Source organism: Mastigoproctus giganteus, chromosome 10, assembly GCF_048544385.1.
Source record: "Mastigoproctus giganteus isolate SK-2022 chromosome 10, ASM4854438v1, whole genome shotgun sequence".
Taxonomy (NCBI): Eukaryota; Metazoa; Arthropoda; class Arachnida; order Uropygi; family Thelyphonidae; genus Mastigoproctus; species Mastigoproctus giganteus.
Window position 1 is genome coordinate 24,355,277 of NC_143584.1, and position 14,652 is coordinate 24,369,928.

Genomic DNA, 14,652 nt, shown 5'->3' on the forward strand with positions numbered 1-14,652 from the left:
ATTGACTTTGTAGATGTTCAGCGTCTCTATTAGTCAGCTATGAAGCACCAAGTTGAAGGCCTTGTGGTAATCGATGCGGGCTGTGTACATGTTGCGGCACTTCTTGTGGGCTTGCTCCATAACCGCGGCATCTATGGTTAATTGCTCCTTACATCCTTTGCTCAGCCGTTTGCATCCTTTCTGCTGTTCGGCCATTATGTTCTGGCTATCCAAGTGGTCTGATATCTTCCTGGTTATGCAGCTGGTCAGGATCTTGTACATTGCTGGGAGGCAGGTGATTGGCCTATATTTCGCCGGGTTTCTTGTGTCTTTGTCTTTAGGCTTCAGATATGTGATTCCTTGAGTGAGAAACTTCGGGATTGTCTCTGGGTGCCTTATCATTCGGGCGAACTGCTCTGCCAGGTGCTTGTGTGTGCAAGTGAGCTTTTTGTACCAGTAGTTGTGGATGTTATCTATTCCTGGAGTTTGCCAGTTGTGAGAGTTCTTGGTTGTCTGTTTTACTTTTTCTTCCCGAATCTCCCACCCTCTCATTTCTTGTACATCCTTGGTTTTCTTGCTTTCTAGTTCTATCCAGGTGGCTTGGCTGTTATGTCTTACTTCCCTACTCCATATGTTTCCCCAGAACTCCTCAATAGTCTTCTTCTCGGGTGGTCCATTCCCTTCTTTCCCGTCTTCTCCAAGATTCCTGTAGAAGCCTATTTGGTCCTCATCGAAGATTCAGTTGTTTATTTTCTCTGGGAACTCTCTTTGTATCGGTGTAGTTTCTTGCTGAGTGCAAGGAGTTTCTGCTTCACTGTGTCCAAGTACTCTCCTATTCTCTGATTTTTTTTGTCTCATGTTTGCTGTGGACACTCTCTCTCTTGAGGGTGCTCTTCACTTTTCCAATTAATTTCTTACTCCTATTGCCCCATTGGTACTGGGTCAATTGGCCTACCTTGACTCTTAATTCTTCTATCTTCTGCTGAAGTCTTCTTTCACAAGCTGGTGGTTCCTTCTCTTTTCAGTTCTTCTGCTGCTGGTCTCTCATTTCTCTTCCGTTAATCCTCTTGGTTGCTACTGCAGCACAATACACAGCTGTGTGGATGACCTCCAGTGTTGCACCATTGCTGTTGAGGTAATGCAGTATTATGTGCCAATTCAGGTGGTCTGTGACTCTCCACAAGGTTCTATTCGGCCTCTGCTTCAGTATCACGAGTCTTTGTGGGGTCCATTCCTTCGAATTCTGTTAGGGTCTTCTTACAGTTGTCCTCTATTCTGGATATCATAACCTAGTCTCTTTACACTTCAGCTGCTGTGGGTTGTATTTCTTCTTGCTCTTCCTCCTGTGGTTCGGTGGTGGTATGTTCTTCCTCCTCTGGTTCTGTATTCTTTATCCTTTGTAGTTGATCGCTCACGTCCTGCTTGATCCATAATCTGCCTTAGCCGCCACTCTGACCTTGGGGTAGAGTCTCAGTTAGTGGTAGGTAGGTCCCTTGGAGCAACTTTCACGATGTTTATTTATTTATTAATTTTTATTACTATTCTAATTTATTACTTTTATTATACCTGTCTCCCAGCGTGATGGAGCTGTGTTCGCTTCCACCAAGGTGGTACTCGAACCCAGGTCCATCAGGCTGGTAGTCCAGTGTCCAGTGTTATTATTATGATTAGCCATCCAAAAAAATAAAAATTCCAGAATTACCTAGAGAGAGAGAGAGAGAGAGAGAGTCAGGAGTAGAAAGGAATCGCCAAGAAAGAGAAGAATGATGATATCCAGCTCAGGACCCTGGGTTTTCCAAGCCCATACTCACCAGATGTGAGCCCCTGGCTTGATACATTTAACTATTTAAGCATTAAATTTTTTCCCTGTAAGTGTAAGGACCAGTGTAGGATTTTTTTTTTTTTTTTTTAGATTTTATTGTTGCTTATTCCTTATGCTATAATTATAATCAAGTTAAAAATCTGAAATATAATCAAACACAGGAATTTTTTTTTTTATTTTGCTTTCAACTTGGATAGTTATAAATAAGTCATGATTTGTCAGAATAATGAAGAAATTTTGTCAGTAATGAAAGTGTGCATTCAAACATTTTTCTGGGGAAAACAGTGTCTGAATAATCTTCAGACACTCACTGTTTTTTTTTCTTCTCCCCCCCCCCCTCAGGTTTCTGTAGCATTCTTCAAAGCATCAATAAACTTAGAAATACTTTTGTCTGTGTTTCACCAGTTCCTTTATATCAATGCAATTTTATTTTCTAAAGCAATTTCCTTTTAGAGATCATCAGAACACTTTTTATTTCAAACACCCAAAATTGAAGCCATTTTTTTCATGAAGTAACTTTGGAGTAATTAGTTTCTCTCAGTTAGTGGTAACATAAGCCAAAACATGAAAATCATTACCATCTATTGGGGCGCACGCGCGCACACACACACACACACACACACACACACACACACACACACACACACACACACACACACACACACACACACACGCACGCACGCACGCATGCACACACACACACACACACACACACACACACAAATGCTTTGCACATCTTGTTCCTTATGCTATAATTTACTAACTGAAATTTACTAGGGGTGTAAAAACATTTTTAAGGACAATTAAAGGTATGCTGATTATAAATTATTGAAATTTAACTATTTTGCTATGGTTTTTTTTCTGAAGTTAAATGAGTTATAGAGAACATATAATATTTTTTTTTACACTTGTATTACAAAGTTGAATTATACATATATATCCCTTTATTATCATTAAATGTTAGTACATCTTTTGATATAGATGTGATAGAGACTTTTTATGGTGATTTTCGGGATCAGTGCATTTATTTCCTCCAGAATCACGTATTTTCATTTCATTGTATGACAAAAAATATTTTTTGTTGGCTAGTATAATTGTATTTCTATTATTTGGATGACTTTAATTTTTACTCTCCATTTAGTACTATATTTCCTATTTCTTTTCAAGGAAAACCTATAAAAGGAGGCAAAATTGATAATGTATAGGGTGATTGGTTCTGATTAATCCATGAGATTTTATGGTTGTCCTCCCTAGTTCTTGTTGCACCCATGAGGGAGAACAGACCTTCCTTGTTCATTTTACTCAACCTACTTCAGTACTTTATACACCTTAATTAATCTCCCTTTAGAGGTCCTGTTGTTAAACTTTGCAGTCCACACCATCTAAGCTGTTCTTTTTATTTGCATTGATTTACATTCATTGCTAATCCAGTTGCCCTTCTTTAAACTCTCTCCAGAAGTTATTTCTTTTTTTAGTAGTCACCACATCAGAATACAGTATTCCAGAAGTGATCTAACCATTGTCTTGTATAGAAGGATAATATGATATCCTTCTCCCTACTAGCAGAAGTTCTATAGACCCTGGACAGGACACCATATGCCTTCTCAGCTACTTATTTATATTGCATGACAAATTTAATGTCAAGTTGATTACCTAAGTCCTTTTTATCTTGAACCACTTTTATCTCCTCTTCTTCTAGCTTATACCCGACTCCAGTATTCCTGCTCCCCAAATGGCTTTCATTTAGAAGCATTAAACTTTAATTACTGTCTTTCAGACTATATATGCAACCAATCCATGAACTTTTTGTAAGAACATGGCGTGGTACAGCTCAAATGTTAATCACTCTTTCAACCATGATTCATCAGAAAACTTTGACAGCTTCCCTTGAATACCTTTTCAGTATTATTTATGAAAATTGAAAATAAGAAGGTTCCCAACAATGAAACTTGCCACTTGTTGTACTGGTCTATCCTGAAGACCCTCTTTCTTTTATCTTGTGACCCTGTGTAGTATTTTACTAGTAACCTCAATTTCTTCCAGTTTATAAAGCAGCCTTCCATGAGCGACAGAGATAAAAGCTTTACTAAAATCTAGATATATAATGTTGAAAGTATTACCTGCATCCAACTGTTTAACAAATGCATAGTAGTAATTTTCCATGTTAGTGACTTCCCATTAATGAATGTATGTGGGGATCTATTCAAGATGCCATTCTTGTTGAGATGGTTCTACATTTCATTCTTAACCATTGACTCCATGGTCTTCCCTACCACAAGTCAAACTCACCTGCGTACAGTTTCCAACTTCTCTTTGGCAGTTCCTTTGTGAATTTGGGGATGCATTAGCACTTCTGCAGTCTAGGTGGGGGGGGGGTAATGGAATCTGATGATGCTCTTATTAATGTTTTAATACACTTACATGCAATTATAACTGAATGTGTATATCATCCTCTCCTTCATCTTTATCCTCTAATCTCAATAGCATTTTCGAAGAAATGCTTCTCTAAGGTCATTATATCACATATTTCACAGCAGTCTGACTCTAACTTTTCCACAGAGATGTGAGATTGCTTTCAACTATAATTATCATTGAGAAGCATCTGTTAGACTCATCTGCCATTTCTTTTGCACTTTCTATGGACCTCTTTCTTCTTAGTTCTAGGAACCAAGCTATCTTAAGCAGTACAATGTTGCAGTTCATTATGCTTCTGCATAATAATGTCTCATTACATCTAATGGATTTCTGATTACAGCTGTAAAGTATATTTCCTCAAATGAGGCATGATTCAGAATCCTTAGTTTAATTCATTTAGGTCTCTTAAACAACAGTGAGTTTCTTTAAGGTACACCTTCCATTTTTTTCCCTATTATAATATTTTCAATCATTTTTACAAAAAAAAAATTATATAATTTTCGAGTTGAAAAACCATCTGTCTTTTTTCTTTGTCTACAAACAAGACACTCAGTGAGTTGTCATGATATATGTGGTAACCTTTCTTTCATCTTGAAAACTTTAGTCTGAGCAGTGCAGTTCCCTATTTTAAGTACTGGCTTATTCTTCATTTATTTATTTACTTTATTTTTATTTTTATTTACTTTATTTTTATTTCTTTTCTTTTTTTTTTTCATATTCAATATTATTTTATCATTTTTTATTATTTTATTTTTGTAGAATTCTTCAGAGTTGTCAGCACTAAAGGAATTCTCCATTATACTGGAAGCTTAAAAAGAAAAAAAATATGTATATACTAATGTGAATTGTTAGTTATTGCATATCACATGGAGTTGTTATGTTGTTGTTGTTGTTGTTTGGTTTTTAGGAGCATTAGCAACTAAGGCCATATTGCTCCAGGATATGCGGTGGTCATTCCCTGACCTTTCCGCATCCTCCGTATTTGGTGGTGACGGGCTCGAACCCCGGTCTAATCAAGAAGCGTGTGCTATGCACTGCTGCTCCTTCCCACCTGGCTACGGAGGCGCCTGGAGTTGTTATAGTGGAAATTTGGTGAAAATTGGCAATATTCATTGAGTTGGGTAAAGATTTCAGAAATGTTTGGAATCAGGCTGAAATAGATTGATAAGCAGTTATAGAAATTTTAAGGTGATTATTGATATCAAAATGACAGCCATACACAAGTTAAAATCTCCAAATAGGAAAAATGCAGGATATGATATTGACAGAATCTGATGAACTCAAGAAACAAAACATGTAAGTGTTACAGAAGTAAGACCATCTCATTAAATCTCTGTTTAGGCAGATCTCTCATTTTTAAGTATTTTTCATTAAATTTCTTTGTATTTTAATAAATATCTCTATTTAAAGTCAGAAATTTAAACTTGTTAAATAAAATTGACAATAGACAAAAAATGAATATGTAAAAGGTATTAAGTTGAGGTTAAAAATTAAGGCAGTTAATTAAAGTGTGTAATCATCAAGCTGTCATGGTAGCATTTTTTATTTACAGAATGTTTACTTTGTTATAAGAAGTTTATTTTAAGGTCTTGTAACCTGTGCTCTTGATCAACTGTGCATTGCTGGAAATTATCCATTTGTACACTAACTGGGTATGCTGTACAGACAAAAGTTTTTTTTTCTTTGTTCTTAAGGTGTTTTTACAAGATAAGTGAGATTTTAGTGGATGAGAAAAAAAAAATGTAAGAAATGTATATCAGAATTGATTTGAGCTCTCAGAATTTGCTTAAATAAAGAAGAAATTTAAAGAACTTTCGAATAAAATTTTTTGGTGGAGGAACCAAGAAATGGCACTGAAAACATTTGCTTGTGTAAACAGTGGATTTGTAGGTATAGATTTATCAAAACTGCCCTATGGTAAGGTATTGTAAACAACTGACAATATTGGTGTCAGTTGTTTATAGTATTTTCCTCATCAAAGTTCATTTCTCTTATTCTGTAAAAGCTACATCTCTTGGATTGTAAAATATATTTAGACAATTTTTTTTTTTTTTTTTTTTAATTAAAGTTCTCAAGTGCTATTTATTTTTAATGGAGAAAGCAGAAACATTATACTTGCACCTTGAATAAATGGCCAAGTCTTTCCTTATGGTAACCAGTATTCTATGAATTAAATTGGGAACCCCAGGAAAATAATGAAGTTTGTCATAAGATGAATTCAGATGATTTAAAAAAAAAAAAAATGTAAAATTTTCTGCGACTGAAGGTTCTCTTCTTACCTCCACTGCTCCTTCCATCCCTGGAAGTATGTGCTGGAATTCTTCTGTGAGGCCCTTCAGTCCATTGGTTACATCATTCTGGATATTGCTGATTACCTCAAAATGATATGTCCTTTCAGGTGATTCTTGATCTTTAGAAAAAGGGAAAAAAATGTTAAATGGCAACAGATCTGGGGAATATATGGTGGCTATGGAACACTAGAATGATTTTGGAGGTCAAAAACTCCATAATAGATATCATGTAGTGGTATGGTAGGGGTATAATCATGATGCAAAATCCATTCTTTGGTCTTTTCAGGTTGAATACACGGAACCCTTTGCTACAGCCATTCAAGGACTTCATGAAAGTAGAAAGTTTGGTTGACAGTTTTACCTCAAGGCATGAACTCTTCGTGCACCATGCCATGCTGATCAAAAGACAGATGAACATCAATTTGATTCTAGATTTGCTCATTTTCAGGTGTGAATTTGCAATGAGTCGGTCTTCACTCTCTTTTTGTTTCTGGATCATACTCAAAAATCCATGTTTTGTCATCTATCATCACTCACAGAAGGAACTCTGGTTCTGTTTCAACATGATTGAGAAGGTCAAGGCAGATGTTCTTTCGATTTTGCTTCTGTTTTTCAGTAAGATTTTTTGGAATCATTTTTGCACATGTTCAAATGCATGGTTAAAATCTCATGGCCCACTTGGTGACTCATGTTCAGCTTACTTGCCATCAATGTAGTAGTAGCAGTAGTGGCATGCAAGAAAGCAAGTGTATGAGCTTATGAGCATCAGCAAAAAAAAAAAAAAAAAAATCACATGTCATGGTAAGCTGTCAGTTAGACACAATCAGAGCCCTACCCTCTCCACATTCTCCTCTGTTGTTGTTGTTGAGACAGGTCTCCCTGTGCATGATTCAACTTCTATCCTTTCAAAAACTTGTATAGAGGGGATTAAACCTACATGCTGATGTGCAGTGCTGCAACATCATGTTTTATAAAATCAGTCTCATTAGTTTTGTGACATTCCTCATAAGTTTGTTCTTACACCTGGATCACAATTCAGATAGCTATTTAACCTTCTTGTAGGTTTAGGTCAAACAACCCATTTAGTCTCAAATACTTCAGTCAGATCTTGCAGATGCATAATCTCCAGATGCTGCAATTCACAGAACACGTCTTTCTTAGTAAGAGTACTTCTGTGTACTCTTACTGAAAGACTTGTGTTCTGTAAATCTGACTAATCTGATTGCTCTTCTCTGCACTCATTCTAATATATCTACATATTTTGTAAAATGAGGCTTCCAACCCTGTTATGTAGTACAGCCAGTGGTGAGCTGTGAATATTTTAACAAAGGGCTCGCTTTTTGATCGGTAAAGTAATTTGATCTGTCACGGAAGTGACATCATCCATGGTTTCCTAATAGGTTCCATTCCACGTTCCCCTGTTTTAGAAGAATCAACCAAGGCTTATGAGCATTTGACTGTGGTGTCTACCCTTGTGGGTGTAGCACAGGAGGTATTTTTGTGGGGTTTTTTTTCACACTGTGGGATGGGGATAACCCTGCATACCTCAATTAAAATTGAAGGTCACCCATCGTTAACTGAAGGTTTTTTGATTTTGTCCAAAAAACAGAAACAAATTGAAAATTCTGAACTACATAATTTTGCTATATAAGAATAAAAATATGCTTTGATGCATAGGCAAAACATTTAATTGCTTGTTTATCTGGAATGCAAAACATTTAATTTATAGCACTTCATACATTACATACTCCTATTTTGGAGACTTCTTCAGTAGCACATGGAAATTAAAATATAAAATATATTTATAGTAACATCTTGCTGGTTCAGATATATAATATAAATTGCCATAAACTGTCTTTCTTCTCTTAGGTTTTCTGATTCTGCTTCTGGCTTTTACTTCTCCATTTCTCTCCACATAAGCAAATACTCCATCTCTGAAGGTAGATTTCTGCCCGGATAGCAGAGAAAAGCATACTCCAGATGCAGGAAACAGACAAGCTCTTTGTAAATCTCCCTAGATCCGGAACTGTCAGCATTCATGTGATCATTTACAGCTTATCAGTGAACAGCCAATTTGCCTCCTCTAATGAACACTCCATTCAGATAGTACTATTGTCTCACAGCAGTTTCTTCTCATTCCTTTTTCTTTCCTTATATTAAGATGTAATTCTACAGTTATGCAAGGGCTTTAAACAATTTCATAGTTTAACTTATGAATTACATATCTGAAGCAGTAAGATTTAACTGTAAATCTATTTTAATTTCCATGGGCTACTAAAGAAATCCCCAAGATAGGGTATATAGCATATCTTTGTTAATATTTCAATTAGATAGGTCAGGTAATTAGAATATTTCAATTAGATAATTGAAATATTATCTTTGTTAATATTTCAATTAGATAATTTTGTCTCTATGCAACAAGGTATATTTTTTTGCCCCTCTGTTCCATCTGTGTCCTTTGTCAGCCACATCAGAATTTCAATAATTGTTGATATCCTTTTACTACATAAGATGGTAAATCTTATGTAGTGCAGCCAGCTTGCCACTCTTCTATAATTCTTCGATTGTGTAATTGTGTGAATTTGTGTCCCTGAGTTTTGTGGTCTGTTTTGTTTTTTTTTTTTCTGAGTGAAAAACTGGAATTTTCTTATGGGAAAACGCTCACTACCATTGCCTGAGCCAGACTGACTCAGTGCTAGATAAAAATGCTTAAAAATTCTTAGTTTTTTTTAATAGGCTTGTAAATATTTTCCATTGGCATGCATTTTGAGAAAACTTAGAGAAATGATTTTTTAAAAAATCATTTCTCTGACACTTGGACATCTTTTCTTTATAGTACTGTTAAATTATAAGAGGAAACCTCATACCATAATTTATAATATTGTGTAAAAATGAAGCCACAGATTCACTGTTTCTTATTTATGTAATATCAGTTTTCTGTCTTTATGTAGGAAGGCAAAACATTAAAAGAGTTGGCATTGGAAACAGGTCATGAGTATATAATTTCTCTAATTTTTGGTATTGAAACATCAATGGTGAGTTGTTGCAGTTAAATATTCTAATTAAATGAAATTATTCTTAGTAAATATTATAAAGGTATGAGTACATATGTGTTACTTTATCTGTAATAGCTTCATAAAGCTGTCATTTAACTATGTATATTGTGCACTTCATATTGACTTGTTAATTCAACATTGAATTCTATGCATAAAAAATCATTATGGTTATATCCATAGTGATATAATTATTGTGAAGCGGTTGTGCCGCATAGGGGCACACACCGTGTGGGTTGTCATGAGCCCACACATGAGCATTGTGCTGATTGAATAAGCCTTCCAGAGTAAAATAAGCCTCATCCGTGAACAAAACATATGCTGGAAAATTCAAATCTTGAACGCTTTCTTGAAGAAACCACTGCGAAAAAGCCACACGTGCAAGATAATCTTGGGGGAACAGTAACTAAACCCTTTGGAGATGAAAGGGGTGTAAGGAATCGTCATGCCAGATACACTGTACACTACAAGGTATAAGGTATGTTCGTGTCAGACGGCACCTGGGATTTCTCCCATCTCCGCGTGTGTTTCACTGTATCGAGGACAGTACACTGTCAAGCCAGAGACTTGAAAGTGTGTGGGTCGTGTCTGTGCAGTGTGATATGTTGTGCCCATTGTTTATCCGGCTAATTGGCCGCCAGGCCCCTAGTGGGGCCCGACGTTGCCCATACCCTGCCACGTGGAGGCTAGCCGGGTGTATCCAGTATCACAACAATTTGCTCTGGCAGGTCCTGCCACCTAGTTTCCTGGGATTTCAGTGGCTAGGGCCTATTTAAAAAAAAAAAAAAAAAAAAAATTTATGCATTTGACATTAATGCTTAATGGGATTGCTGTTAGGAAATCGCTGGTTAGGGTTGAACACTAAAGAGATGTGTTAAAGGCCAAATAGGTCGGGCAAAATTTTGATGTTATTAAATTTAGACATGTAACGCTAGATAAAAGCTGATAGTGTTAGATATCTTAGAGATTTGCACAAAACCGGTAGAATTTAGACGTTGGTTATAATTTGGCGGCATTGTTAAGGGGTGTACTAGGTCGATTTAGTGAGAGAGAGAGAGAGGGGGGGGAGATTGAAGACTGGGGAGGAAACAGATAGAAGAATAGGGACGGATAGAGTAGGCATCCCCAAAGAGGTCAGTGGAGACGAGCCCCACCAGGCGAAATATGGGGGGGTAGGCAGGGAGGAGAGGAGACAGAAGTCCGTCTCCTCCATTCCCTGCCTGGGGATGGGGTTTTAAAGGGAACCAGGTTAGAGTACCCAGTTCGGATCGCCAATGGCATGTTGGCAGCAAAGGCGCAGAATGTCTTCGTCGGTGTCTTGTCCAAGGAGTGTCGAATCCGGTATGAAGGTCCAGCTGCCCATCCCGCTCTGGGGGTGGGATATGTTAGCTGGCAGTGGGGAACCTACCAGGTGAAGGGGGGGGGGACACACACATTTACTTCATTCGTAATGTGCATTCTCACTCTACTTGCATTCTTTTTTTTTTTTTTTTATACTTTTTTCTTATTTTATAATTATTATTATTTTTTTTATTTTATTATTTTTTTTTATACTTTTTTCTTATTTTATAATTTTTTTTTATATATATATATATATATATATATATATTTTTTTTTTTTTTTTTTTATTTATTTATTTATTTTATTTATTTTTTTTTTTTTATTATTTCACTCAACTCATTCATCTTTTTCTCACACACCAGGAGGGGATGCAATGATGGGTAGCGTAAATTTAAATACTAATTAAAACCAGGGTTAGTGTGTACTTAACTTAGCATTTGTGGTTTGTGTTCTTTTCTCTCACGCTTGCACTTTTATTCATTCTTCTAGCTCTCATCTCATTTATTCAACTCTTTCTTTCTGCACTGCATTCTCTGGGCACCGCAACTTACTGTTATTCTTCAGTTGTGGTGCAGGCCTAGCTGCAAGGTTTTTTTTTTTTTTTTTTTTTTTTTGCAGGCCAGGGGAGAATGCAGTGATAGTGTTTATGTGGTTTGTAAATGTTTGTTGGTACAATATATATAAAGCAATGTAAGTTATTTTTAACTTTGTATTCTTTTGGCCAATTACATTTGCTCTTCTGCTCATTCCCATTCACATTCTCTGCATGCATTCCCATCCCCCTCCCCTACACTGGTTTGGGGCCCCAGGTTCCTACACATGGCATGGGGAATTTTGTTATGTCAAGTTTCTGTCAGGGTGCAGAATTCTGCTACCCTAACAGTTTTTAAGTCATCATCTGGGCGTGGTGGGAAACTTGGGCAATTTTACTATTGATTATTGTTTAATTGATTACTATTGATTACTGTACACTACAATGAGACACTCCTAAGGCAGAGGCAACGGCATGTGTGCTGATAGTAGGATTATTCTGGACGGCATTCAGCACACTTTCTTCCATGGCGGGAGTTCACGTTGAACGTGGTCTGCCCGCACTACTCCTGTTACCTCTAAATTACCCATAATCGCACAAATTTTGATGCACACGTGCAAACAAACAGTGGTCCGGTACATGTCTGTCTGAGAAGTGTTTTCCATAAATTTGTTGAGCGGCTCGTCCATTGCACTCTGCTAATCCATACACTAGGTACATGTCTGCCAGCTCACAGTTCATATATCGATGCATGCTCTTCATGCAGCGACTACTGCTTCAATGAGTAAACCAAAAATTTTCCCTCTTGTGAACTGATGAACAGCACCGTCTACCGATTTACGGTGACATTTCCGGTTACGGGTTCCTATGCGATTCACATTCCTTTAGATGTTACCTATCTCCCCTAAATGTTTGTACCAATATTTTTGAGACATCCTGTCTATATATATGCAAATGCACCTTTAAAACTGAAAAAAATTAGTAAATTTTATTTTCAGCTACAACACAGTCAGCTTATAACACAGGTATTAAATTTTTCTTCTAACACCTGCAATGTATAAAAATAGCACTATACTTATAGTTGCCTAACAACAAAAATAAAATGTGAAATATTTCAGGAATGCTTTTATTTCAGTGAGCTTGCACAAATTGCTATTATAATTTCACAGTGTCTTAGATTGTTTTGTACAACAATAATGTATATGAACCAAAAAGAGAAATATGACTATAAAATGGTGAAATTAATACCTAGCACCTCTATTAATTAATAAATTACAAAGATGGTGCTTCACATTGGGTGGGTCTACTGGTGCATTAGCACCTCTATTAATTAATAAATTACAAAGATAGTGGGTTGGGACTATGACTAGCATGTCAATAATTATGTAACTGTCCAAAAAGATATTAGCATAAGAGACTTTTACAAATGGAAACTGTTATCCCTCTGGTACAGCATTTATCGAACTTTTCTATTGCAACATGTGCAATGCATGATTCTCACAAGCATAATAAACAAATACATATTACAAATTTGTAGAACTTAAAAAAAAGTAATACCCTTGGTTGAAAACCACAGCTCCTTATGAATATGAAAATTAATCAAGTAATTAATCAAGCAGGTATAGTCGGTGACTGCTAGTCGGCCCATACCTGTTACCAACCCGCATGAACTCCACTGAATATCGGATCTTTCTTGAACAAGTTCTACCAGGTTTACTTGACGATGATCCAGAAAATGTGAGACGCAACATTTGGTTTCAACATGACGGGGCGCCTGCCCATTATGGAAGGTGTGTTCGTGATCATTTGAACAGGCGTTTTGGACGTCGATGGATTGGCTGTGGTGGACCCGTTGCCTGGCCCCCACGCTCACCTGATTTATTGAGCCTTGATTTCTTTCTGTGGGGCCCTCAAATCTATCGTGTATGAATCGCCTGTGGAGACAGAAATAGATCTCGTGGCGAGACTCGTCTGTGCTGCTGCTACTGTCAAAGAAACTCCAGGTGTGTTCGACCGTGTCCACCAATCCATGCTGTGTCAGTGTCATGCATGCATGCATCGCTTATCATGGTGGAACCTTCGACCATCTGTAACATCATGAAATGCATCCATCTCATACTCCATTGTTAATATTATGTCAAATAAATGTTTGCCACTAATTACTGTCTTGTGTCATTTCTGCCTCTGCTACTACTTTCCCGTGATGTTTCCGGTTATGGGTTCCTATGCGATTCACATTCCTTTAGGTGTTACCTACCTTCCCTAAATGTTTGTACCAATATTTTTGAGACACCCTGTATATATAATTCAAATCAAATTAAATCCAAATGAATCGAATATTAGACAGCGAAAATAAGTGCAAAATTAAGTGAAAATAAAAAATAAAGATAATAGAGCAGACATCACGGGTCACAATTATGCAAAAACCACAACATGTTGTCAGAGGCGGATTTAACGGCGGGCGCACCGGGCGCGCGCCCTGGGCCCCGACTTCTGAAGGGCCCACGCAAAACCCCAACTTTATACGCAAAACCCCAACAAATTAGTTGAACTAATATGTTCAACTATTAGTTCAAAACTTTGTGATTATTATTATGCTATTATTAATTATATTATACATATATTATATTCAAATTTTATTGGAAATAAAACATTAATAGTACATAATATTTTTTATTTATTTAAAAAAATGGTTAACATGTATTTTTATTTTCCCTGTCTCTCTCCTTTTTTTAAGAGGCCCAATATTTTCTTCTGCGCCCGGGGCCTCAACCGACCTTAATCCGCTACTGCATGTTGTGTGTATTTAACTTTAATAAAATGTAAAAATAAAATAAAAAGTATGCCAGTAGCGTGGCAAACCTATAAAGTGAAGAAGAATTTAACATATAAAATTGAGAATAGAGTACTAGAATAGAGAGAATAGAACTAGAACTGAGAATAGAATAGAGTTGGAGAAACATTCTTAGATAATTTAGAAATAAGAGTCCAAATTAAAAGAAAATTTAACAGCACACCCACTCAGATAGGCACCTGTTTCCGAATTGTGTGAAATATCACTATATGTAAATGTGATCTACCAACAATACAGAAATAAGTAAGAATAAAGAAATAAGTAAACATAAAACAAAAAATAGAACATACCACCATAATATTGAATAGAAAAGACTGACCATTATGCCCCATCTTGTCAGTGGACCATGAGGCTATAATAGTCAG

General features: G+C 36.5%; 1 protein-coding gene across 3 annotated transcripts in view; it reads left to right on the forward strand.

Annotated features, from left to right (window-relative positions):
* The window catches only part of LOC150078876 (uncharacterized), a 203,973-nt gene that overhangs the window by 94,544 nt on the left and 94,777 nt on the right, over nt 1-14,652 (forward strand). For all 3 annotated transcript variants that reach the window (XM_090382404.1, XM_090382406.1, XM_090382405.1), the window contains exon 8: nt 9,459-9,542. In XM_090382404.1, coding sequence (XP_090238530.1) covers nt 9,459-9,542 — 84 coding nt within the window. The remainder of the gene's footprint in view (nt 1-9,458; nt 9,543-14,652) is intronic.